This window comes from Rhopilema esculentum, chromosome 6, assembly GCF_057945365.1.
Source record: "Rhopilema esculentum isolate cy_ngs chromosome 6, ASM5794536v1, whole genome shotgun sequence".
Lineage (NCBI taxonomy): Eukaryota > Metazoa > Cnidaria > Scyphozoa > Rhizostomeae > Rhizostomatidae > Rhopilema > Rhopilema esculentum.
Window position 1 is genome coordinate 4,380,612 of NC_142820.1, and position 26,094 is coordinate 4,406,705.

A 26,094-nucleotide genomic window follows, 5' to 3' on the forward strand; every position below is an offset into this window, starting at 1 on the left:
AAAAAGCAAAATGGCAGGGCCTATTTTAGTGTGCAGTATTACACACTTTGTGCAGTATTAATTTAAAAATGTGCAGTATTGATTTCGAAAATGTGCAGTATTGAATTTTGGGATTTGTGAAAATGTCTAATTGCTGCTATCCCAGATTCTCGCTTTGTTCACAAAATGTGAATTTTCCCCGTCAGTTCGATATAGAGGTTATGTAATGCAAATCTCGTATGACCATCGGAAAACCTCTCTTATCAAAACTTAAAACAAAACGAAATGACTAGAAATTTCCAAAAATTGCAACAACAAAATTTCCTATAAAAAATGTAGTTATAAATGTGCAGTATTAAAAATTTCTTAAAATAGGCCTCTGTGCAGAAACGTAGAAACCGGGGGCAGTGGGGGCAGTGGGGCACTGGGGGCATTGGGGGCACTGGGGGGCACTGGGGGGCACTGGGGACACGCGCTCATTCAAGGTATTGCAGTTAACAAAAAGGTGTCCATTTAGTTTTATCTTTCAATTAAAGTGTGTTAAGTACAAAGTAAAAAAATAAGCACTTAATGTGTAGACTGCAGGTTAACTGTCCTTCCAGGTAAAGCATTTCCCTTTGAATGATCGCAGTTTTGAAAATTATCTTTTCCAGCTGTGTATCGCATATTTATCAAGTACCCTACTAGTAAAAAAGGACCCTAAAAGTGTGTCATGCCCCCTCCCCCCCAAAAAAATTCAGCTGCTTCCTAAAGCCCTGCCCCTGTGACCTCGGCCTCTACGTCAATGATAAACTGTTTGCAATGAAATGTTAGACTGTTTCAAACAATGCATTTACTCTAACCTGAACTACTTTCGTGTCCCCGAACGGCCTGAAAACACGTTTCAATCATTTCGTTCTAAATTTATTCTGTTTTGTGGGCCATTGAAGGACTACCTCACAATAAGTCATTTCTCTTGTCGCTATGAAAATGATAAACTTACAAAAACAAAGATTCAAGCAATCTAGTGGATAGTTGTCATTGACAACACTAAACAGGAGATTGTCGCTATGACTATGTGAGGTATGGGCCGAGTCTTTCGAAAGGGAAGAACTAAAATGTCATACAAACCAAGGATATATCCTCAGAAATGAGTTGGTATAATAAATATAAATTGAAATTAAAATTTCGTGTGCCCCTTACCTTTTATCAATAAAGAATAGGTACTGCATCCTCAAAAACTAACATCAACATACGCTCAGAGAAGATAAAATTATTGTTAGCATCTTTTCACTAAAATTCTGTTCTGCATATCATTTATCATATCATTATGCTCATCATTATCTAAACATATTAATGAAACGAAGCAATAAAGGTTCAGTATATTGTAAAAGTTTCTTAAGTGTTTTATTTAATATGCGAAAAATGTACATCCTTGCTTCAAAATTTTCTTCTTCAAATTTTCTCTGATTCTTGGCAAAATCTGTTATATATATAAAGCCAACTTTCAAGGGCCCTTTCTCTTTCTTCCTATTATGTTTTGCAATCACATTAATTATTATGAAGCGAACGTTAATCCACATACAAAAAGAAGGAACCATTTCCATGGTAGGGGCATTTTTGGAATTCCAAAAGCTACTGCAGAAATATGACATGACTCGTCACGCTTAAGAGTGTTCACTGTATCCCATTTTAATAGTAACAAGATGAAGGATAAAGTACACTTTGATGCATATGCATAAATCCTACAGGATTACATATAGCGATTCCATACTGGCATTTCTGTTAGAGGATTTCACTTGATCTTTATCCATCCGGCATCGTTTGGTAGTCAATGGCGGTCTTCAATTGTGGACAACATAAAGGCGTTCAACCATAAAGCTCACTTTTTGGTTAATCAGGGTTTATTTTGAAACGAAATTATGTAAATGTGTATTTGGTTGGATTAACTGTGATTTCACTGGTGATAGATGGTCGAAGTATTACACTAATCTGGCAGATTCGTGGTAATAGAAAGCTCAATCAGTTACATTTGACAAGGATAAAGTTGATGTGCAAGCCTAATCTCAGCTGCACTGCGAATAAAAACTGTAACGAAATACACTTAACATCTTTCACCCAGTTTTCTTGGGGTACGTGTTTGCAAAAAAGACCGTGTTAAAGTAGGTATATCAGATTTGCTCGGATTTATTGGACAATTGCAGCAAATCAGCAACATGACAAGAGTTTACTTAGGAGCCCAAATATTTACAAGACTCCCATCTTAACAAGGACGCTATTGTTATTGTTGAAGAACGCGCTGTTGAAGTGTTTTAAAATTCCACTGGCTGGAGAAATGCGCTGCATCAATAATTTGTGAGGAGGTTTTAAAAATAGAATTCGTAGTTATGGAAAGATATGAAAATTTAGGACTTGTTGGTGAGGGTTCCTATGGTATGGTTATGAAATGCAGGCACAAAGAAACAAACCAGCTCGTTGCTATAAAGAAATTCATAGAATCTGAAGATGACAAGATGGTTAAGAAGATAGCAATGAGGGAGATACGTATGCTAAAGGTAATACTATAACTAAAATATTCCTCGCCTCTATGAGTTTCTGTTTGATCTGGTCACTAAAATACTAAAAATCCCTTTGCAATCAAATATTTAAGAAAATGTTCCTGTTGAATTATTTGGGAAGAAAAATTGGAAAAGACATCATCTAGTTCTCATGTATACCAACAGTTAGTTTGATTGATGCCTAAGCAATTTTATAAAAATGCAGTGACACCATGAAATATCACAAAAAACCTCTTCTTTGAAAACACTATGCTGCAAACAAGCCAAAATGAGTCTATAGAAACACTTCGCTGGAAATCTGTGGAGAACATTCAAGCCTAAACCACCTATTAATAGTAAGTACTGCGTAGTTAAGGGCACAGTATTTATAACTAAAATTCTTTGACTTTCACAGTAAAACTTGACTGCAGAAATGTAATCATATACTCTCTTTTTTTAGCAACTTCATCATTCAAATTTGGTCAACCTATTGGAAGTTTTTCGACGAAAGAAACGCTTGTTCCTAGTTTTTGAATATGTTGATAGGACAGTTTTAGATGATCTTGACAAAGCTCCAAATGGGCTAGATGAAACAGCAGTTAAGAAAATATCTTATCAAGTTCTCAGAGGATTAGATTTCTGTCATACACACAATGTAAGTGATTATGTGAAAGAGACGTTTTAGCCAAAATATCATATTTCAAGTGGTTTGATAGGTGTACCTTTATAAGATTTCATTTGATGAAGATAATGTTACTATTCCAAGTTACTCAGAATTATGGATGATATAGAAAACAAGGTTTGTGACGCTTAAAGTTCCTTTATTAGAAACAGAAGGAATATGAAAAGATACCGGTTTCGTAAAATTGATAAGAAAAAAATTATAACATCACCATATGCTAAGATATTCAATGCTCAATAATGTTTACTCTCTTTTCGTTCTTGATGCACTTCCTTGTGCTGCAGAGAGCTACATTGTATACACTTGCTAGACAAACTTAAAAAATAATAAACATAGGTCTTAATATGGATTAGTTTTTTTTAGATTTTTTTCAAAAAATTGTCAAGTTCAGGGGAGGGAAGGAAAGATAGGGAGTACTTGCATTAATTGTATTGTTAATCAGGAAATTTGACATGATAGACATGCATACAGGTAAATCATTTGCTAAATTCCCATGTATGTACAGTTATACTATTCCCTTATATACATAAACAAAACAAAAATTGATAGGTGCTTGATGATTCCTATCTAAACACAGCCGATGATGTAGGTAGAAGAAACAATTTGTTGGGACACACTAAGAATGTAGAATTGATTTCTAACCACCTATGAGATAATTTACTTAACTTTTGATACCAACTTTCCATTTGTCATGATTGTGGTCACAGGTGCAGACAATGGTTTTCAAAATGTTTATTAAGAAATTCAAAACTTTTACAGCATTACTCATATGGGTTTCTTCTTGACCATACCAATGGATCAACCTATCTTTTCAATTTTTGGTAGATTGTTCCCCCTGTAACATTTGATGATATATGATATCTTGTAATTTTGCAATTTATTGTATGATATTGTTTAGAAACCAATTGCCTTCAATCAATGGAAATCACTTTAAATTGCTTATCTTATGAATTTTTACATCCTTTGAAAACAAAAAAGAGTCCTCTTAAGAGTGTTGCTAAAAAAAGAATATGTATTTATTTTTCTAGATTATTCATAGAGATGTGAAACCAGAAAACATTCTAGTATCAAAATCCGGAATCGTAAAACTATGTGATTTTGGCTTTGCAAGACCTTTAGGTAACACACTGTTATATTTTGGAATTCTAGATATCATGTTTGCTTCTTTTTCTTTTACTGTCATGCATCTAAAGTAATTCTAACAAAATACTTTTCATTTGCTGCTTTCCTATAATCATAGCAAATTGTTTTCATTTGATAACCCTTATTTATAACCATTTACGATGATTTGTGATTTCCTTTTAAATATTCATTTTTGTAGAAACGTGATAACTTGCATTCATAAAAACATAATCCTCCTTTAAGTTGATCTCATTTAGCAAGGTTGAGACATTCAATTCTTATCAAATCCATTATCAATCATTGCAAATTTAATACAACCACATAGAAACCAAGGAAAGCCATGTAAAGCAGAACAGGTGATAGAATATTAGGTGTTTGAAAACAAAGCAGGAGGCTCATTCATTTATTCTCAAATTTGGTAACAATTAACTAGTAAAAGCTTCAGTGGCTACTCTCAAAAAAAAGCTAAAATATACTCATAGAAAATCAAACTGCTCTGCCCAAACTGCTCTGCCCAAACTGCTCTGCCCAAACTGCTCTGCCCAAACTGCTCTGCCCAAACTGCTCTGCCCAAACTGCTCTGCCCAAACTGCTCTGCCCAAACTGCTCTGCCCAAACTGCTCTGCCCAAACTGCTCTGCCGAAACTGTTCTGCTGAAACTGCTGTTGGCAGATCAAAAGTGTTTAATTTAAAAGCTATTTCCTTGCTATTTTGTTTAATGACATATCTAGCAATTATCTCTGATCTAACAATGATGCTACTGAGTATTAATTGAAATATAGGAACAGTTGCACCCTACCACAACTGTATAAGCTATGCACTTAATGGTATATAATTCATGATTTATCTTTCTTTGCCTTCAAGCCATTGGACCTGGTGAAGTCTATACCGACTATGTCGCAACCAGATGGTACAGAGCACCTGAACTACTTGTTGGAGACACTAATTATGGAAAGTATGCATCTGTTTAGTTATATTTTAATGCTTGTTGTTAATGCCTGTTGAAATTTTTGAATCAGTGGAAACCAAATCTAAGAAGTAGCTTCAGTCAGGAACTGCTTAATGGATTGACAAGCTAAATATTATCTTATTTTTGTTTTAAAAAAAGTTTTAAAAATTATTGGGGAAGGAGATTGAGCCACCCAGCTACCCAACCACCCAGCTACCCAGCTATCCAGCTATCCAGCCACCCAGCCGTCCCTCTGCTTCTCCAGTCCCAGAATGTAGTTTTTATTAAGATCTACTTAAGTCAAGTAATGTTTAGAGCAAGCTGTATGTTGAATTTCAATGAAGGAAGAATAAATTTAGATATTATGAAGCTTGTTGTAAGGTGAGGTCCTTTTTTCTTCTGTTGCTTAAGCCCTTTCTTATTGCCAGGTACGTGAATCGCTTCTTTTATTACAGAGCTGTTGATATTTGGGCAGTTGGGTGCCTGCTGTCAGAGATGCTGACTGGTGAACCACTTTTTCCCGGAGATTCAGACATTGATCAACTTTTTCACATAACAAAGTGCCTAGGTATGCATTCTTTGTTTCTTGCATAAATTTGTCCAAATGTTACACTCATATTGCGTCAGGTTTTTGGGATAATAAAGTTGGAGAGCATGGCTTTTTCTTTAACATCAAAAATAATTTGCAAAGGACTACCTTGCAGCAAAAAAGTAAGCCCAAATGACAGTGATTGATCTCCCATGAAGAGACTTTTCCTGTACCACCAGCATTGTTTCAGTGTAAAAATCTGATGTGACGTGGAATCGACCTGGCATCATCTAGATTAAGTCTTTACCCTGCTTATCAAGTATTGCCTGTAAAAATCCGATCTTTACAATTCCATGATATTCAGAAAATTTCGAATGTGTTTCTTTTCGACATTTTAGCCAGCAAGAAAATGTGTAAGTTTATTAAAAACTTTAAATGCGCTGTCTCAGATCAGGACATTAACAGGATGCAGTTCAAATACTAACTGTTCATCTGGCAGACACAGGCCCTTTCATGAACAACAAGAATGGGTTGTGCAATATAATTCAAATCAAATGACAAGACGAGATCAAATGAAATAGATTAAAATTAAGTAAAACCAAATCAAGTCAAATCAAAACCAATTAATAAAGCCAAATTAAAATTTTCAATTTGCAATCCAGTTCCTGTCTCCTGCCTAACTTTGGATGTTGTTTAACTAACCAGAAAGCGCAAAATGAGGCTGTTTATCATCATAATAGACACTGATTAGTTAAAAGTTCCTTTTGCATTCCGCCCTGTAAAGGCATTTTCGAAAATTTTAGCTGAATCAACTGTTGCGGTCAAATCATAAATTCAAACCATGTAAATATTTTGCTAGACAGATAACTAATGCGCAGAGCAGCATAATCTAGCTTTTTAAAATTGATTTGCTGTCAGGGTAAGGCAGGATGCAGATGGTTAAAGCTTTTCAAAAACTGAAGAATAGACAGTTATTTTGACCGAGCTACTTTGGCTGCTTTGACTGAAATTAAATATGGTGGTTCACAATACTTTGTCATTCTAATAAGCACATGCTCGACCGATGCAAATGTGATGGGAAGGCATTTTAATTTCTCAGTAACGTGTTTTGTCTTAAAAAATCGACCCCTTTCTTTCCATATACTCTCGCTTGTACTGACTATGACACCATGTGACACAAATCTTTGATTAGCTTTAGTTACAGACTGCTTGCAATCTTGGCTTCAGATCTCTCGCCAGCTCATTCATATCCCTAATTTTTCAATCGGAGTCGCTTCTTACTCACTTATTGACAACCATTGAGCACGTGTGGCCATCTTATTACTGTCGGCATCTTAGGAAGTAAACAACCCAATTTGCAGCCACCTGTGAGAGATTGCTGTACTTAAAGAGTTTAAAAAACTGGTCATTGAACAGTTTTAAAAAACCTTTCAGAAATAACTTTTTTAGTTCCGACAAGTAAGGCCACACCGCATTAGTCTTATTATATTGAGAAGCGGCCTTGGTTTATCCCAAATAAATAAAATTGATTTTGTTTTATCGTAACGGTGTTTTCGCGCATCGACGCAATCTAACCTGGGAACGGTAGTGTTGCTGAAAGAGTACCAGACGAACCTATCTTACTCCTTCTCTGAACGCATCACTTCCTTTCCGCATTGCATCACTCCTCCACACAGCACCGCACCTTTCTTCTTCCCATCGCACCCAAACTTACTATGGATTTACTTATCAAATATTGGCACATTATTTAATTAAGGATAATTCGTATAGAAAAGCAACTTTTTTTGTAGACTTATTATTTATTTAGTTGCCTATTGATTATGGTTATAAAGCTTAAGAGTAAAGTTTTATTGCTTCTTATCATGTTAAGAAGTATAGTTTTTTGTCAATTATAATTAGCTAATGTATTACTTTGGATTAATTGCTGGGTTGGTGCTTTGAAAAGTAAGGTCTGTCATATTTGAAAAACATATGTGATATTTTAACGAAAGTTACTGTTTACCGGTCTGTCATAAAGTGCTCAATGCCATATCGGCAGAGCTGTACACGATTTTTGGTGTATAGAATAGGAAACTTCTGAAGTACAACTCCGAGTTTCACACTTAGTGCGATCAACAGGTAACTGCTTTTGCTGTTGACAGTTGCGATTAATCATCGCATTTAGCGTGAAACACGGAGAAGCAATTGAGAACCGTCTGGTTATTTACACCAAAAAGCGTGATATTTAAATGAAATCAATATGCATCGACTACCATTGCAATCTGATTGCATTCCACTAATGTCTTTTTTCAGGTAATCTGACCCCAAGGCACCAGGAAATATTTAGTCGCAATCCTTTATTCATGGGCATGAGAGTACCAGAAGTGAAAGAAACGGAGCCATTAGAAAAGAAGTACCCAAGGATACTTCATGATGCAATGAACATTATCAAAGTAGGTTTCCAACTAGAAGATTATAATTAAAATCAAATCATAGAATGTTGCTATTTATCTAGTAGATAGACGAATGAAGAGGCTCCTTGTTCCCCCGGAGATCCATTTGTACAAATCTTTGAGTGAAATTCAACATGCAACCTCTTTAAAAGAACGAAAGTTTATAACAACTTTGATTTCCATTGCTTGGACTGCTTGCACGGTCACGAGGCGAAGCATTGCTCAAATGACGGTCAGATAGCCTGAGTTGCCAAAATGTAAACAGCATCTCTGATTGGGTGAACAAAAATTACCTTTGCTGACACGAAAAAGAGATAACAGAAAGATATAACTTTTCCAACTACCATATTTCAACAGAAAATTCATTTAAGTGATACATTCTGACGTGTAGAAAAGTCAGATAGATATCAGTCACTCAATTTCTTTTTTAAGTGTGTTTTCTAATTTTTTGGAATTTTCGTCGTGTCAGAACCAGGTCACTTAAATGTGTTCTGAATCAAAATATGCCTTCTTCTCATAGACTTTTTCAGACAATCGCATTGAAATTATATGAACCAATCTATAGCCCTCTTACTGAAACTGGCTACTGCCCTTTTGTGGACGTTAGGGATTATCTTAAAATTTCTTTAGCATTTTATTACTGGAAATATTTTCTTCTTCAGAAAAGCATGAAGGTTTTTAAGTAAAAATGTAAAAGGTGTGATTGAAGCTCATAGATTTTTTATAATTTAAATTTCTGGAAGAGTCCAGATAAACAGAATGATCTTCATCCTTTTGCCAATGAGCAAGCAGTTTGATAGCTTCACAACAAACCGTAAAACAACAGAAAGATAGGATGAGATCATTTCGCCATGTTTCAGTGTCTTCATCATCGTCATCACTGGCTCTTTAGACAACTGCAATCGCATTCCGTTTCATCATTATGTTTCCTCTATCATCTTTATACTGTTTTATCTTTTAAAAAGGTTTTGAAAAAAGCAAACATCTGATAACATACTTAAGCTTTTTTGTACATTTGCACGTTGATCTTTGTTTTATACTTTGTAGAAATCCTTGGAGCTGGACGGCAACCACAGACCCTCCTGCCAGCAAATGATGAAGCATGATTTTTATACTAGAGACCAGTTTGCTGAAAAGTTTCTAGTCGAATTGAAAAACAGAGTGGAAAAGGACAATGCGGAAAATCCGTTGCTAAGAGCGCTTGCAAATAGACGGGAGAGTGCGGAAGAAAAGGTGAAACGAGAACGAGAAAAGGAAAAGGAAAGAGAGAGAGAACGCGAGCGTGAAAGAAGAGAGAAGAAGAACAAAAAGGTGTTTATTTTAGAAATATTGTATGTGTATAATTTTGTGAATTTATATACTATAGTTACACCCTAAATTATCGATTTCTTGTTTTTAAATTACAGTGTTGTATTTAACGGGTACAAATAAAGCTCCACATTAATGCAATTCAGTATTTATTTATTTTAGTTTTAGTCTTGCAGTGATAGGACCTTCAAATGATACTTTTTTAAACTTTTCAAGTAGTAAGCTTGTATGCAGACAGTCTATATGTTTTGGGTTCTTATTTATATCAACCTTTCTGTCAAAGATATGCTGGTATTGTGCAAATTTTAAAATATTGTGCAAAATGAATGCCCCGCAAAATTTACTTCCTCTGCAAAATTTACTTCCACTGATTATGGTTTAGAGATATTTTTATGTTTAAAACTGATAGGAATGTTGTTGAATAAAAACCATTGAAACGATGGTACTTATCGGCTGGGCATTTTTAGTATTTTTAGGGAAAATCCTCTTTTTTCAAAAATATTGGGAATATGTAAGAACTAGTAACGTTAGTCGGAAGCATAAAATGTATATTGATGGTCAATTTGAAGGCAAGAGTTCAAAAAACCATTCAAAAGAAATACCTCTGCAGCAATATGTCACATTAACGTGCATATGACCGCTAACAGTAATCGTGTAAGCAAGAAATCATGTAACTTAAGAATACATCCCACGAGGTGATACCTAAGAAGGCTTCATTTTAAAGCTGCAACATCCTGGTGTCAGCCTTATGTATAACGTCTCTGTTTTAATTATACTGAATGATAAATGATTTACTTTGTTTCAAATCACACGATGAAGTGGCATGATATAAATGATGTTATCTATAATAACAGCCTTTATTTTCTCATCTTTTTTAGGAATTGGATTTAAAGAAGAAGCGGGACATATCCATGAAAGCGTCCAATCCATCATTATCAAAATCCTCTTCATCCCCCGATGCAAAGATAGCCCATGTTTCAACATCTAGTGAAAATTTTCACCACCAGAAGAATGCAATGCACTATGGCAATATTCAGTTGTCCCCAATTCATGATTCGGAACATCACAAGGAGAATACTGAGGATGGCATGGCATTAAATCGTTCGGATACTAAAATGAGCTCGAGAACAACACTTGGATTGAATATCTCAGCCCCTGGTGCAGATTTACCACAGGCGTCATCACAAGGACATAGGTATGAAACACAACAATCTTTTTTTTTAGTTCGATAAGTCGTCTTCGTATCGATTTTTTCCCTGACCAGCTATGTATTGGCTAACCTAAACCCTTTATCTCCAAAATGGTTTAGCTATATGATAATGGATTAAACTTTTTCCGGTCTGTGGTCACAGAATTTCGCGATTTAATTCGTCATTTGTTCAAAATAGTTACGGGTTTTATAAGTGTTATTCAGTTAGAAAGGGTTCCGCAGAAATTGGTATCTGCTTTGATTAATTATAACTTGGAAATTTCTTAACGAAAATCGGGCTCCATATAGGCATATTATATGCAGAGCATATTTGAAACTGTTCGAAGATTTCAATATGCTTTCTTCTTAACTAAGTATTCGAGCCCTATAATATACGCAAATAAAAAAATATTTAAATCACTTCCTCTATTTGCAGGGGATTGGATCCAAAGTTAAAAAAAGTAAGTAGTATAGGACACACTAAAAAACAAGCATCCGATTTCAACGGCCATCTGACATCGGAAAGAATGACCCATCAAGACCAACGGACCAATGCCATCGATCACGACAAATACAGTAGAAACACGGGAGACGAATCAACTTTTTCTGATAAATATAAAAAGAAAAATATGCGACAAGAGACTAAAGATTATTTGATACGCGATTCACGGACTGACGTGGAGTTACCACCCGTATCGGGTGTGACATTTCCTAGTGTCAAAGGTGCTGAAGGTGAGAACAATTCATTCATTCGCTACGTAGATGATCTTTATTAACGACTTCGCATATTCGCATGAACACCTCACGTATTCGCATGTAATATCTCACGCATGCGCCAATACTCGTATGTAAAACCTCACGCATTCGCCAATATTCGAATTTGAAGAAAATGCCTGGCAGAATTTTAATCGTTTTAAATCATTTCAGCTTATGTTCCCATTTCCATTACCCAGAAACTACCGTAGATTGAAAGTATAACCTGGTAGTAATTCCACGCTGCATGCCTCCACTGAAAAACACGAGTCTCCGAACGAAATGCTGAAGATCACATTTCTGTCTAGCACGGAGACACTTAGCTCGAGTTCTTATTGAAAGTGCTGCCACTTTCATTTGAATTACCAATATGAGTATTTATCAAAATCTCAAGTTCCGTTTATGAGATTTGAAGCTTTTCCCTGGACAGAAACATACACAATTTTAATTCAGTAGCACAGCGATTGTGGTAGGCTTTTCATCTCAGCCTGAAGCTTAGGCCTCATCCCACTGAAGTGAGTATTATATCTGAACTTTATTACCAAACGTAAATTGGTGGATAAAGAACTCACCTTAAGTTGCCAGTTCGAAGCGTGCCTATCGTTTCAGCTAGTTTAGACATCATTTCGACGTGCAACAACGCTCACCGTACTCCGTTCACTGGAACCTTGCATCGCACTGGACCCTTCACTCCAGTCTTATCATACTACAAATGGATACCATTGTTTTCACGTGGCCGCCATATTTCATACGCGGGCAATGCTTCTGGGAAAAGACGATGCGGGAACTCATGTTTGCTCATTCGCTGTTGTGTAATTTTCTGCTGTCTCTCCCCTTTGAGTATACAGATTGGTGCAAAGTCTGTCGATTTTGCAATTTTGATCAAAATAGCAACACTGCTGTTTAATAATGCAGTGATTGTGCAATGAAAAGACAATGTAAAACGTTTAGAAATCATTTTACAAAACAATCAATGAACAGTAGCAATGTTATGGAAGTTTCAAAGGGAGGGGGGGGGGGGGTAAAGAGCCTATATAGCATCGCTCAGAGAGGCAAAAAGTGTATTACTTTACCTTGTCAAATCAAATATTCACCATGAAAATTTTAGATAACGGAAAAGCAAAGAAAAATTATTTACCTTGCTTTTGCAATTGTGTTACAGTGCCAATCCCATAGATACTACAATAAAAATAGCTGGAGCTCGAAAGGAAATTTGCTAAAGTAATGATGTAATCCACTTATTAAATGCATATCTAACGCGCAGTAAAATAATTCCATTTCAGGCAAGCATCATACAAAGACGTACTCGAAGCAAAACAAGAAAACGTATTTTTCTACAATGCCACACATTTCAAACATAGATCCATTTCAGAGCGGATTTAATATAAATAGTAGAGAGGTTAGTTGTGTGCATTGTTAACAACTTTTGATTTCATTTTTATAGAATTAGTATTTAATTATTTCTACTAAAAGAATATATTTTCTACTATTCTTTTTGTTTTGGCGAACCTTTTTCTACTATTTTGAATTTGTGATGCGTCTAGTTAGAACTAGACGGAACGCCCCTATCGCAATTTTTCAATTTATATGAATTATTTTGTCGAGAAAGTGCATCGCTACTGACCAGCCTGATATCAAGCCATTGTTAGAAAGAAACCTTGGCTTGAAATTGGTCGGGAACTTGAATATTATTATTAATTTGCAGTCACCAACTGACGGACGAAGTACAAACCATCGTGACAGAGACTCAAAAGATGTTAGAAATTTTCCTGCAGTATAACCCCAGAATAGAAGACAACGTTGACTGTCTTTATAATGGTACAGATGCTGCCATTGCTGCTGTGACAAATATAAGTAGTGGTTTCAATAGCTACAGTTGAGCTTTAAATAACGGCAAATGCGTATGTAAAAAGATCTTCAAGAAATCTTTATTTTTTCATGCGTAGTTCGGATATAGTGTAAAAATGGACTTGTTCAGAACCTTGCCAAGCTATATTACGTCATAGCTGGCGTTAACGAACAAGTGTAATCATAGTCAGTAGAAAAACTCTGATACTAAAAAAGTTTATTCTATTGACTATGGTGTAATTGAACACCAAGATTCTGTAAAATAAAGGGTCTTGATAGAGTTTCAGAGAACATTTAGCTTGATGGTTTATAATAACTCAAAGAGGGAAATTATTTATGGAAGGAATTTTTGCGGAATCATCAGAAAATTAATCAAAATCCTGCAGAATCTCGAGGTAAGGTCTGATCCCGAAACGAAATTCCGAGATTCGTTATCGCAAAACCTTCATGCGTGAATAATTTCTTCCTTCGTTGTACATCTGATGAAATGAAATTAGTCAAGAAAACAAACCTAGCCTTAAACTCTTTAGGAGGAATAAAAGACCAAAGGGTGAACTAAGATTTTATACATACCCAAAACCGATGTAAATATTAATGAGAAACAATGAGATTCAGTAGTAATTTTTGGAAAACAGGCTTAAAGTTTTTTTGCCTATTAACAATCTTGGATAGTTACTGTTTACAGCCTATTGCAAAAATCAAGTGAGTTAAAACCCCTCGGGTTTGGCGAAATTTTCATTTGCTCGTTCAGACATTAAAGAAAAAAATTCATACATTTCTTTTCGAGAAATTGCCAAGGTACATCTCTTTGCAAAGGTAGGATTGTCGTATCTTTTGTAAGAAAAGCATTGTAATGGCAGCTTTGAAACGGTTAGAAAAAAATGGAACTCGACGAGAAAAACTTTAGCCCAAAGACGAAAGGAACGCTTACTTTATGCTAAGCAACCGTTATTAGCAAATGGTACCATCCAGCTTCAAAAGTCCTTCAATGCGGTATATGAGGAAGTGAAGAATCGTGTATAAATTTTCAAAAGTGCTTCAACTAAATTAAGTTTTGCAGGAAGAATTCATGTTGCCAACTTTATCTGCCAATGGACAATCGATAAAAGCATGAAGAGGCGCAATGTTTGTATACATAATTGTCACAAAGTGTACAAAGACGATTGAGTGTCGACTTTTCTACACATACTTGCCAAAATAGAACTAAAATGTTGCTTGAAGATTTAAAAGCAATTTTTTTGTTGGAATCTTAGTTGTTGAGCGTAAAGAGATGAGTCTCGTAGATTCTTTTTTAGGGCAATCCGAAGTTGACGTTTCGGTAACTTAAAGAGTTACATGTGCATATGACATCTCCGTGCTCCCTATTAGGCTTGTCTTGGTGTATATTTAAGAAAAATGTTCAAGGTAATTAATGGAAAGAAACTACGCTGTTTCTTTTCTTGATTAAAAATATAATTTGGTGTTCTAGGAAATTTGGTTTGAGTGAAGTGGAATTATTTTGAACTGAAGTTGACCTCAGCTCGAAAAATTTTGACAATATTTATCCTTCTTTTGCAGCATAAAGTTTTGTTACTAATAACTATTTTAATGTTATTTCAAATGGCTTACTTTGTTTTAAGCATCAAACATTGTCGTTCATGCTTCGGTTTCTGTTTTGTATATTCATTCGTACTTAGCATTATGTAAATTATAACTCGTGTAAATATTATATAACCACAAACCTTTAAATATTTGGTTTATAATGTATTTTAATAATTGCTGAAAATGAAATATTCACAAATAGGAAGAAAGTTTTTCTTTGGTGTACGGGTTTCATTGTCACTTTAATATCCGCTTCTTTTGTTGTTATTTGGTGCAACGACTGGTAATTTAATTTTAAAGTAAAACCTTGGACCTAGTTTCAGTAACTGCTCACTGTAATATAATGACCAATAATTAGTGAAAGCAATAATTAATCCTGAATATAATCTAATTCATCGTTGATGGTAAAGTTTCAGGCCTTGTTCAAGCTTTTAGATATGTACTCAACAACTGACGTAGGGATATTTCAACAGCTGAAATGTAAACCTTCTTTGGGTTGCCGACGTAGTTGAAACGTGTTCCTAATAACGAGTCAATACTTCATTCACTATCAAAGCAATACATTATGCAGTAGGTCTCAGACATAAGGGGCGATTTATTGCAATAGAATAATGCTTTTACCATTTAGAATAAAAAAGGTTCTAAAAAAGCCGAATATCTCTCGACTGAGTCGGTTCTTTTCGAACAAGAAGGACTAGTCCTATGTTTGAAGATCCCCGAAGTAGGGTTTAGCCACAAAAAGGTATTTCTGACCTAGCATTTTTTTACGTTAATGCGAGTAAAATAAATGTTTTATTTTGTCGTCTTTGCTGAATTTTCTGATATTGAAATTCAGAATGTAGCAGTGTTCGTTTGCTATGCATTGAACAAAACAGAGCAAGTAAGCTCGTGTCAAGAAACTCTGAAGCTAACAGGTATGTTTGTTCATAACCTGGTTAGCACTAATGAATCCAATAAGAAATACTGGACAACAGTTCCAGATCCGGTTCCTAGTCATAATCGATGGCGCAGCGACCCAAGTTGATACAGAAAGCGAACAATGTGGATGTGGCATGGTTTCTTGGCCAGACTGTCCTTCACCGATTACTGCACAATGTTCTATGTTGCTGTGGTATTCAAACCCACTCTTTCACCGACGCTGTATTTAAGCTGTAACAGAAAGTTTAATATTACATAAGCAAAAACACTGTGCTTCGAAAAATTTGGTGGACAGCGCTAGAAATACCGTGGGAGCATAACATCTAACAGCTTCGCTCTAAAATTTATCATCTTGGCCTAACAGCTTCGCTCTAAAATTTATCATCTTGGCTTTCAAGGCGATGTCTCGAGTTCTATTTCAATGGCTCATACTCTAATGCGTATTTCTTTTTACACTCCTAACGATGACAAAAAAAACACAGTCACAGCTTTCCAGAAATAACGACACAACTGAAAACACAAGCATGTACAAAATATAATGCCCCTGATTGTGTTGCTCGGACCATGACTTATTTTGTTGCAGTTTTTCAATGCTTCTGGGTCTAATTATCAAGAATCAAGGCTCCTTAAGTTTAGCTAGAGTTTCATTTTGCTTCCTTTTGTATGATTCATAGCTTTCCTATTTAACATAACGGATGCATTCTTGCTCCCTGCTCAAATTCAGATGATGTCTGAATCAGTTTTGGAGACTCCTTTTTGAAAATGTTCTCTAAATGATTAATTCCACAAACCTTGATATATTAATTTCTTTTGTTAATTCAGGATAAAGTTCTGCTTTATCATCCACTGAATTTTTTCGACCTTCAAACTCCTCGTGCCGCCGACTGGCCAAGAATTTCAACTGATTTGTCAATATGGTCATAAGATTTCCCTTCGAACCAAGAGATGCTGAAATCAACAAATACTGATATAAATAAACAAAAAAATTAATTGAGTTCATGACATTGGCAGTCAGAAGTCGAATAGTGATTTATACAGAGATCAGAAAGGCCTAAAAAACCTACTAAACAGCATACTGCATTTTAAACTTGTAGCCTCGTTGGTTAGCAAAATTTAGATCCAGCAGAAGTGACAGCTCCCTGCTTCTGTAATTTGCAACAGTGGCGAAAACGTGTCACCAGTCATCTTTACAAGAGCAGTAAAAGGAATCTCAAGAAAAGGATCAACAAGAAGATATTCAGGTTTGTTAATAGCATCATATTGTTAGCAGAGAAGCACAAACAACTTGAAAGCATGCTGGTAGTTCTAAAAAGAAGAAAACAAAGATTTCGCGCAAAGGGCTGACAAAGAAAAGGCATCAAAGGAGGGGTTTTGTGCCTGATGATGAACAACTGAAAAGTGAATATGAAAACTTTTAACAGCCAGAAGAGGCTAACAAATATAGAACAAAATAGCAGAAGGAAGGGAGCTACAAGCCCCCAAAACTCTGTATTATTTATAAAAAATGTTACTTTCACGAGGAAAAGAGGATTAAAAATGGACCATTTTTACGCTTTGGTCCATTTCTGCATCGTCCACACAAAAATTACACCATGCAAGCCCTAGCTGTTGTTATCATGTCACGTCCTTGCAATGCTGCCTTGTTGTTGCCACAAGAATTTCCTTACTTTAACGGTCCGCGAAATACAAAATTAAACGAGATTCAAACAGTCCGTTGCCATAATAAAGCTAAACCTACATGATATGGTCAGCCCTCCCGGCTTCAATCCAGTCTGATTATTAGGTTTTCTTTTTTTAGCAGCGACTTCTTCTGGTGGCTCAGAATTCTTTCGTCTTCTTCTTGGATCACTTGGAACCTGATTCATGGTTCTTTTCTCGTGTTCTGTCATTTGGGAGTACCTTGAAACGAAACAAGCAAAGATTGAAAGATTTCTATCGTGAGTAAACCATCACAAAATGCTTCCAAGAACGAAGGTTGGCAATAAAAGAATTCGAAGAGCAAAAACTATAAGAAATTTAAAAATTGGAAAATTTTGAAATAATACCTTTAACTCAAGACCTCGAAAGAGATTTCTCACAATTTCTCAATGTGCAGGTAAAAGGATATTCATGAATCCATTCACTTCCAAATCGCTTCTGTCCATCTCATGAAGAAATCTTTTGATCTTGATTCCAAAGCCAAGACAAAAAGCATTAAAGGAAAACGATTTATTCTACTAACAATTCATGATACTTACTTATCAAGTTCTCTCCATGACAAATCTTGTACGCCGGTTGAATCTGAAGATTTCAAATCTAAAACGGTGAACATGATATCTATATGCATATAAATTCAATCTTGCTAGTGCTACTCTAATGATTTTGGTATAATACTTTTTAGGTACTTAATAGAACGACACAGTCAACTACATCTTTCCTAATCAAAAGGAATCAACTGTAAATGGTGTCAATTTCTCTGGCCTAAATTAAATTGCCCACCTGAGCATACAACTATGGGTACGTCACTCTGTCACCAATCAATATCTCAGATCAAAGAAATCTGTCTATCTTTGCTATTCTCTCGCTTTTGGATTCTAAGGTATTTCGAATGTCGATAGCAAATGAATTGGAAAGCCACTCATATTCTCTCAATATCAGTGGCCAAGCCTTGCATGGAATACTGTTAATCTGCAACTTCATTGAACAGCAGAATTTTACACCAACAAACATACTAAGGTTGCGTGAAAAAAGACGATCAACGTACTGTTGAGGCGCGTATAACTCTAGGTCTATTTAAGGGAGGTTTTCAATAAACTTTTTTGCGAGTTATTATCTACATGGTGGAAAAGATATTGATATTATACACACCACTGTAGGGAATGTCTTGAGCAGAGAAGAAGTAAATTTACTTTGGATTACATAAAAATCAGAAAAAATGACGATTTGACTACCTTTGTTAGAAGATTGAGCTCCATTACTTGAGGTAAAGTTAGAATCACTATCTTGCAATCCACGAAGACAATCATGAACCTGTAGATAAGGGCCCAACAAGTATTTTAAAAATGTAACATTCGTATGTTTCTTTAGGTTGAACAAAACAAAAACCTGTAAAATTACTTGTTTGAACCGAAACAAGCAAAATGGCAGATTAACAAAGCAATCCCAGTTACAGAAAAAGTCAAGATGACAAGGGGATTCTAAGTCCTAAAAACACTATGTTTAGTTGTCGTACTTCCCCGAAGGCAATGCTACGAAAATACTTGAATATGTGGTTAACTTTCTTAGAAAGTACAGTGTCCATGAGGAAATTTTGCCAATTTCTGCACATATTTTTCCGTCAATTGTTCCTCTTTTTTCTTGCTAATTAAGCAGGCAGTTCCATGGACAAAGTTATCTTTTTCCTACAAACCCTAAATTTCTTTTTAACAGTCTGTTTAAATCGTGACAAAATACATCTATCATTTGCCAACAACTAACCTATTTCAAACACTAATGCAACAGCGTTTGCTTCTGCACACGCTATAATGAGAAATTTAGAAAAACTATATAACACAATATTTACCTTTGTATGGTTTGGGGAAGTTCTTGCTGCCTCTTGTATAAATAGGTCTAGCTCAGCCCACAGTTGACGATATTGTTCCTCCCTATAAGCCACACAACATAGTCTAGGTTGTACATATGAAGTCTGAAGCTTAAAAGCTTCTGACGGAATGTTGAACTTAAAAACATTAAGTCACAGCAGAAAAAACTGACTGGGTTTCACTGCCTATCTAGCTGATTTCTGCTGATAGTACACAGAAATTTGATTGGCTACAAGTCTTGCCAATCAAATTGCAAGCTTCTATCAAAAAGAGCTAAATTGAAAGGACTTGAGCTATCAAACCCTAATCAGTCCCACAAGCATTTGTATGTGACCGACGGCAGTGGCCTAGACAATTTCATCAAACCAAATAATAATGAACCGTGAAAGCCAATTCTCTACTTTAGCTACTGAACAATATACAGGAAATTCTGAAAAATTTGGCGTTAAACAAAGTTTTCTAGAAAATTTTGCGAGAGTAATAAGTTTACAATGTTTTGCCTATAGTAAAAAAGAAAAAAATGTCAAAAAAACTAACAGTACTGTTCACGTCATTTTGATATTTCAGTCAAACTAATTATAGCTAATTTGTAAACAATTTTTAACATTTTGAAACTAAATGCTGATAGAGGATCAAATGTTCTTCTACCCCTCCTTCTGCCGTTAAAAGTATAAATTACCCACAAGAAACAGTAAAAAAGCTTTGCAGCCTCGTTGTAAAATGGGCGGTAAAACCGTACCTTTTAGAGCCTTTTCCGCGCATGCTTATCATTGGTAGCGGAAGCGTATCGTTTCTGCTTTCCATGGCTTGCAACTTATAGATAACCTAGTAAAAAAACCAAGTTTGCAATTTTTCATACTTAATGAAGAGCTATGCTCGAAACGTCGGAATTATACTTAACATTCAAATGTACAAATTGCTATTTGATTATATTAGTTTTGGTCATTAAAATTTCACAGGCGGCAACAACTATCAATGGAGTGAAATGGAGTTAAAATCATAAGATCTTAAACAAAATCATCGGTTAAAGTTACAAACATTTTTTTCTGGATTAATTACAATTTTTATAGGAGGGGATAGATAACTATAAATAGAAAATCAAGAAAATGCAGCCCCAGAAACATTGTGGATAGAAGGATAGAACATTAACAAAAGAAGTTGTAGGAAAGTACAAATAGTAAAAGATTGTAAGAATACTCAACAAATTCTGGAGGAAACAGCAAAAGTTTATTCATTTTCAAATCCCTTCTCCTACTGAGTGGTAATATCTACTTTACTTAATTATGTGCAGAACAAAAGACACAAAAATCAGTTTTGACTGAACTACATAAAAATTATTTGCAATAACATTCAGTGGTGGCGCCAGAGGGGGGGCAGGGGGGGCTACAGCCCCCCCGTCGGAGGAGGCTAGCCCCTCCGTCGGAAGATAAATTATGCTTGAATTTTTTTTGTCGGAGCGAATTTTTTAAGTTTTGGCGGAAATAGAAATTTCTAAAAGGACTGTTATCAGAATTCAGGAAGCTCATCCCAAAACAACTCATCGACACATCAATTTCATGGTAAATAATAATCTGTTATAAGAAGTTTGAATTGGTTGTTTAGATGTTCAGTACCAGGTGTTTTCCGCATGCTGTTAAATTTGATCTTATGTTATGGATAGTGCAGTTCGTCCAAATCTTGCTTGCTATAACCAACCTACAACATCGGAATATTTTTGTGCGATAGCGATATGGCAACAAATGTTACCCGTTTCAGTGTTAGATGTAGTATATGTAATGACGTATTTAACAATGATTACGCTGCCCGCCACACGAAGTCCAAGCACAAAGATTTGGCTGCAATGGGAAGGACTGCTCCTACGACGGCAATAGTTGAAACGGACTCGCAGCAGAGAAAAATAAAAACATTTTTTCAATCAAAAGGCGGTACTTTTCCAAAGAAACGAAAGGTTAATGATTTTGAAACTGAAAGAACAACAGAAGACCCCGAAGAACAAGAAGTTGAAATTTCGAAAATTCAAGACGAAGAGCAAATCGAACGTGGTATGTTATACGTTTTAATATTTAAGTCCTTTTAATACGAGGAAAAACACTTAGCAAAGGGCTTCAGCCATAAAAACAATCAAACTCATTTACGTAGTAGCTAAGCCATTTTACCCCATCCCAACCATACATATTTGTAGTGTTTTGCTTCTACGTACACGTTTTTTTATTTATAAGAAACTTGACTCAAGCCCAGAGTACTAATAGTTTCCAAATTTCTTATTTTTTACTATTTTTAAGGGAAAACGTGCCCTTAGTAATATGTCAAAAAACGTAGTAAAAAACACGATTACACCATTTTGATAGCATTTTTAGCCAATCTAATGGGTGTAGCCACCAAAATTTTCCCGGGGGAGTACCCCCGGACCCCCCGAATTTTCGGCTCGCAACGCTCGCCTTCGGTCTCCAGTACCCTTACAATTCCTTGTCGCCCCCTAGCCCTATCGTTCTCTAAAAAAATTAGCCCCTCCGTCGGAAGTGCTAGCCCCTTTGTCGGAGGAAACCTAGCGCCACCACTGATAACATTAAAACAACGAATAAGGGTGACTACTCGAAACAAACCTTTTTACAATCTTGGACGTCTTCATCAGTTAGTTTTCCTTTGACAAGGTTTGATAATAAGGGCTCTAATTGCTAGAATGAAGAAAGACGTTAAATTAAGGACACTATTCAACTAAGGATTACATAAAATACTTTACAGCATTTGGTCAACACAAGCATGTGACCTGATCTACTCGTTAACTGGAGTGAACGAGGAAGCAAGAAAAGTAGCTAAAAATTGTTTTCGAAAAATTAGTCAAGCTCGACTATTGAGGATGAAAAAAACAGCATGTTTTCAAAGATGAAATTTGCCTTAGGGTAATACAAAGAGACATGCTACTCACTGACGACATATTAAAAACCAGGGTCTCGCTTATTGCCATTGGCCAGTGTCGAGTTCCTCTCTCTAAACGTGACAAAGCTGCAAAAGTAAAATACGATGTATCAAATTATCTGTTTCTTTCATTTTGAAAAGACTTCGAAAGTATCTTGCTTGCAAATTTTCAGATTGTGCATTAAATGTCATGGATTCAGATGCAGAATCATGCGTCAATTATGTGGTATTTAGCAGCATTACTTTTAAGGCATTCAATGACATCATTATGTCAATTGTCCTGCCTATAGCTTTAAAAGCAGCAAGCTACTTCAAGCACAGGGCTATACACAAATTGTTTGAGAGAAAGACAGATCAACATTGAGTACTTCTGTTTCACATGATCGACTTGAGTACGCTGCAGCAACTTAAGACATTCATTATATCCTAAGAGTTTCAAAATTTAAATGTCGTTAATTTCACTATTTGGGGTCCTATGTGCATATTTAATATCATATCTAATAAAGGAAGACAATAAAAGTTTGGAGTTGGCCGTGAGAAGTTTGCCATTAATTGATTGTTCATATTATTGTTTGGGTCTAAATTTCTATGCCAACAAGTCAATCACATTTATGGAATATCTAGAATCTTTTAAGCTCTGCTTTTTCAAAAATTCAATTCAAGTTTCTTAATTTGTTTGGAATATCCTCACGTCTATTAGGAAGTTTCTTATATATAAATGAATGTATTGCTGACAGTTGTTGCTGTAAAGGACACGATGTTATACTGCGTATCATACAAAGTTATTTTAAGACTTAGTAAAAGTCATAGCATATGTTTATGTAATATGCCCAAAGAGGTGAAAATCCTGAAATTTCGGCTTCAAATTTCCCACAAAAAAAATTTTCATACGTTTCAAAGAGCTAAAAATTAAGAATTGACAGGGTCGAAGAAAGCTTTCCAAAATTAGAGGTATGAAGTAGGGAAGGGCACTTATCATGGTCAACAGTCGCCAAGTAGTTTTGACAAAAAGGGAAAATGACAGTAAAAATTCAATCTTCAAGGCCCACTTATTTCTTCCTGAAAGGAAACTTGCAAAATCTTCAATGGATAGAAAATCTTCCAAGACAAATACATGAAGACGAAAATTACTGTTAACCGGTCTGTCATAAAGTCCTCGATGCCGTACAGGCAGAGCTGTGAGCGATTTTGGTGTAGAACAGGATCCTGCTCTATATTCAGCTCTATACACCAAAAGCATATTCTCATTTTTGAATTACTCTTGCAGGGGAGGAATTTGCACTGTCACTGTGCTCTTTTTGTCACCAAAATTTGGAGAGACCTCTTAGTCATCATTTTGGGTTAAGGATTTCTCAGGTATGTTACCAGTCCGAACCAAACCCAAAACCTTTATCAAATCTCTCAAAGGAAGACTAGATCTTCAAACTCAAAAAAGAATTTAATTACCAAAATTTCAAACGGGTAGATATTGAATAACAAAATATTAATGTTGTGTCCATTAACTGCGAGAATAGAAAAAACGTGGCGTGTTATTTTAAGTTAATCTTTGATCATATTAATTACGTGTTGCCAAATATAACAACAATACTTGATTTATAACTTTTGCAGTCTGGACGACAGATCCCCCTCACAACGTGGGAGGGTTTTCCGTTCTATTTACAACTGGGTTTAGTTTGCACAAGGTCGAAATTATTGGTAAATTCTCACCATCGATGTGTCCACTCGAAATATTTTGCGATTTGCTCCGGCCAGCTTTAAACCTAATTTAACAGAGCTAATTTTATGTAAAAAAACATGGACAATTGCCATGTTGCCAATTTGAGATTTTCTGTTCAGTTCTGATATGACAGCCTTGTGCTAGACGTAAAAAATATATGCGTCCCCTTTGGACTCAAGAAAAGCTATTTTAGAAAGCTCCTGCGTTTTACGTCACACTTTTAAATGAATAAGTAAATGAATAAGGTACAAAGAGTGATAAAAATTCTGACAGATTAGTGATGCCTTTTGACGTCCGAAGAATATCAGAATCGGGAAGGCACTGAAAAGGGGCCCTCCTGAAGAAAAATTGGCAGGCGACAGTACATGGCGACCTTGTACGAGGTTTGGCAGTGATTTGCTCACCCTGATAGAAACTCGGTTGTGAATGGGTTGTTTGGAGGAAGAATTAATAGAGCTGCTAAACTTCTTCGCAATTAAGGTAACCAGAAACTATTTGATCACTTGGTACAGTGGAGAGAAATCTTAGGCAGAATCAGGGGCAGAAGGAATGGAGGACAGGGGGGCTACAGCCTCCTGAAAAGCATCACATTTGTGGGTAATTTTGCTCTGATAAAAAATTATAGCTTCAAAAATAGGATATTGGAAAATGGGATCTTTAAAAATTACAAACATTTGATTAACCTCCAGATGTGAAAGCCTCATAAATGAAAGCAGAGCTGCTCAGTTTCCAATGCGATCCGATGATTTGATTTCATAAAACAAAACATCATTTCAAGTTTCGAAAATGTTACAAAACAATTCAGACATTTGTCATTTAAACAGTTGCTCCTGGAGCTGGACTTTTATAATCGTTTGTTATTTACAAATGCAAAATAAGAACGTTATTGTAAAACAAATAGACAAAACTAATTACAGTGAAATGCAGTAAAACCCCGCTTATAAGAAACTAACAATACGAGAAACTGCATGTTTTTTCAAAGTTATGTACAAAATATAAGAGCTGTTGAGCCTTGATTTTTTCCAGTTTCTTAAAGTACTCATTTGGAACAAAGATTTGTGAAATAAAATTTTAAAAATGAGATTTCAGCTTAATGAATTGAAAAAATGCTTTGTTAAAACTTATTTCCTTCCGTCATAATGTATAATGCACAAAACTTTTCGAGCTGGTCCTTTTATCATCTTATAGGAAGCTCATTTTTTTAAGAAACTTGTCAGCCTTTTTTCCAAAACGTATTCTTTACATAGAAAACTGTGCAGTCTGATCCGAAAAAAAATACTTTCTTATATGCAGACATTTACTTTAGTTGGCCTTAATGAGCATCTTTGTTTTGTTGCTGAAATTGTTTATTTTACTATTGCATTTCTGTATGTAACAACCACCTACAGTATCGAGTACAGTATGCTGCAAATGGTCCCAACAGCGAGGAAATTTGGAAAACCAGACGTGCAATATAGCACATGAATTACCACACAAATGCCAATCTTGTTGAGCAAACATCCCACAGGTCGGACAAGCCTGAGCAAATCCTAAAATTACATTTCACGACACTATCTTATAAATTACTATATTTGCCATAGAAAACTAGGCTGTATATTGTTTGTTATTGTAACGGTGAGAAATATCAGCTTCGACGTTTCACCGCTGTCACCAACTTGATAAAAAAATTTCAAGAGCTTATAAACCTATAGAAGAATGAAGCGATTATCGTGATCCTTTGCTTGGGAAAATGGCAAGCTTGTCAGGTTATATGTGAAATACGGAAATGCCAGATGCTCTGGTTTCTCGGTAATGAAAAGCCCTTCTGTGGCTAGGGTGCACCAAAATAAAACAGCTGACGCCACTTGTCAATGCTTAACGACGTCAAAGGCAAGAAGGCTTAGATGAAATTAAAAGCAAGTAGCGTGCTCACGTATTCATGATGATGATAAGAAGAGCAACTTCAAACACAACAAAGATCCAATGTTGTGAAAACACTATTCAGGACCTGCGCCATTGATCCTAAACTGGAGGGCCACAAATTTGAAACAGTGGTGGCGCTAGGTTTCCTCCGACAAAGGGGCTAGCACTTCCGACGGAGGGGCTAATTTTTTTA

At 35.6% G+C, this 26,094-nt stretch overlaps 2 protein-coding genes across 3 annotated transcripts in view; one reads left to right on the forward strand and one right to left on the reverse strand.

The window, feature by feature from the left end:
• Positions 1–1,608: 1,608 nt before the first annotated feature.
• Positions 1,609–15,097, forward strand: LOC135685954 (cyclin-dependent kinase-like 4). Its single transcript, XM_065202073.2, has 11 exons — positions 1,609–2,513; positions 2,956–3,150; positions 4,206–4,296; positions 5,164–5,254; positions 5,704–5,816; positions 8,070–8,209; positions 9,257–9,520; positions 10,396–10,712; positions 11,143–11,438; positions 12,743–12,858; positions 13,165–15,097. The coding sequence occupies exons 1-11, from the start codon at positions 2,346–2,348 to the stop codon at positions 13,237–13,239; spliced, it is 1,866 nt and encodes a 621-aa protein (XP_065058145.1). The 5' UTR covers positions 1,609–2,345; the 3' UTR covers positions 13,240–15,097.
• A 385-nt stretch (positions 15,098–15,482) lies between these two features.
• LOC135685955 (integrator complex subunit 13) overlaps positions 15,483–26,094 on the reverse strand; it is a 33,666-nt gene continuing 23,054 nt past the window's right edge. Inside the window, exons 14-22 of one of the 2 annotated variants that reach the window (XM_089108811.1) lie at positions 22,293–22,369; positions 21,970–22,041; positions 20,106–20,191; positions 19,348–19,429; positions 18,737–18,815; positions 18,044–18,086; positions 17,545–17,705; positions 16,598–16,754; positions 15,483–16,037 (exon numbers count right to left, since the gene is read on the reverse strand). In XM_089108811.1, the coding sequence (XP_088964937.1) occupies positions 16,004–16,037; positions 16,598–16,754; positions 17,545–17,705; positions 18,044–18,086; positions 18,737–18,815; positions 19,348–19,429; positions 20,106–20,191; positions 21,970–22,041; positions 22,293–22,369 (791 nt within the window). In that variant the 3' untranslated portion in view covers positions 15,483–16,003. Of the gene's footprint in view, positions 16,038–16,597; positions 16,755–17,544; positions 17,706–18,043; positions 18,102–18,736; positions 18,816–19,347; positions 19,430–20,105; positions 20,192–21,969; positions 22,042–22,292; positions 22,370–26,094 lie in introns of both variants that reach the window. The other variant, XM_089108810.1, reaches the window with a different exon arrangement.

Bases quoted from the DNA above. Each gene is read 5' to 3' on its own strand.
- LOC135685954 (XM_065202073.2), top strand. From the start codon at position 2,346: ATGGAAAGATATGAAAATTTAGGACTTGTTGGTGAGGGTTCCTATGGT. The intron at 5,255-5,703 runs GTATGCATCTGT...CTTTTATTACAG, and splicing joins GGAGACACTAATTATGGAAA to AGCTGTTGATATTTGGGCAG. The intron at 11,439-12,742 runs GTGAGAACAATT...ATTCCATTTCAG, and splicing joins TAGTGTCAAAGGTGCTGAAG to GCAAGCATCATACAAAGACG.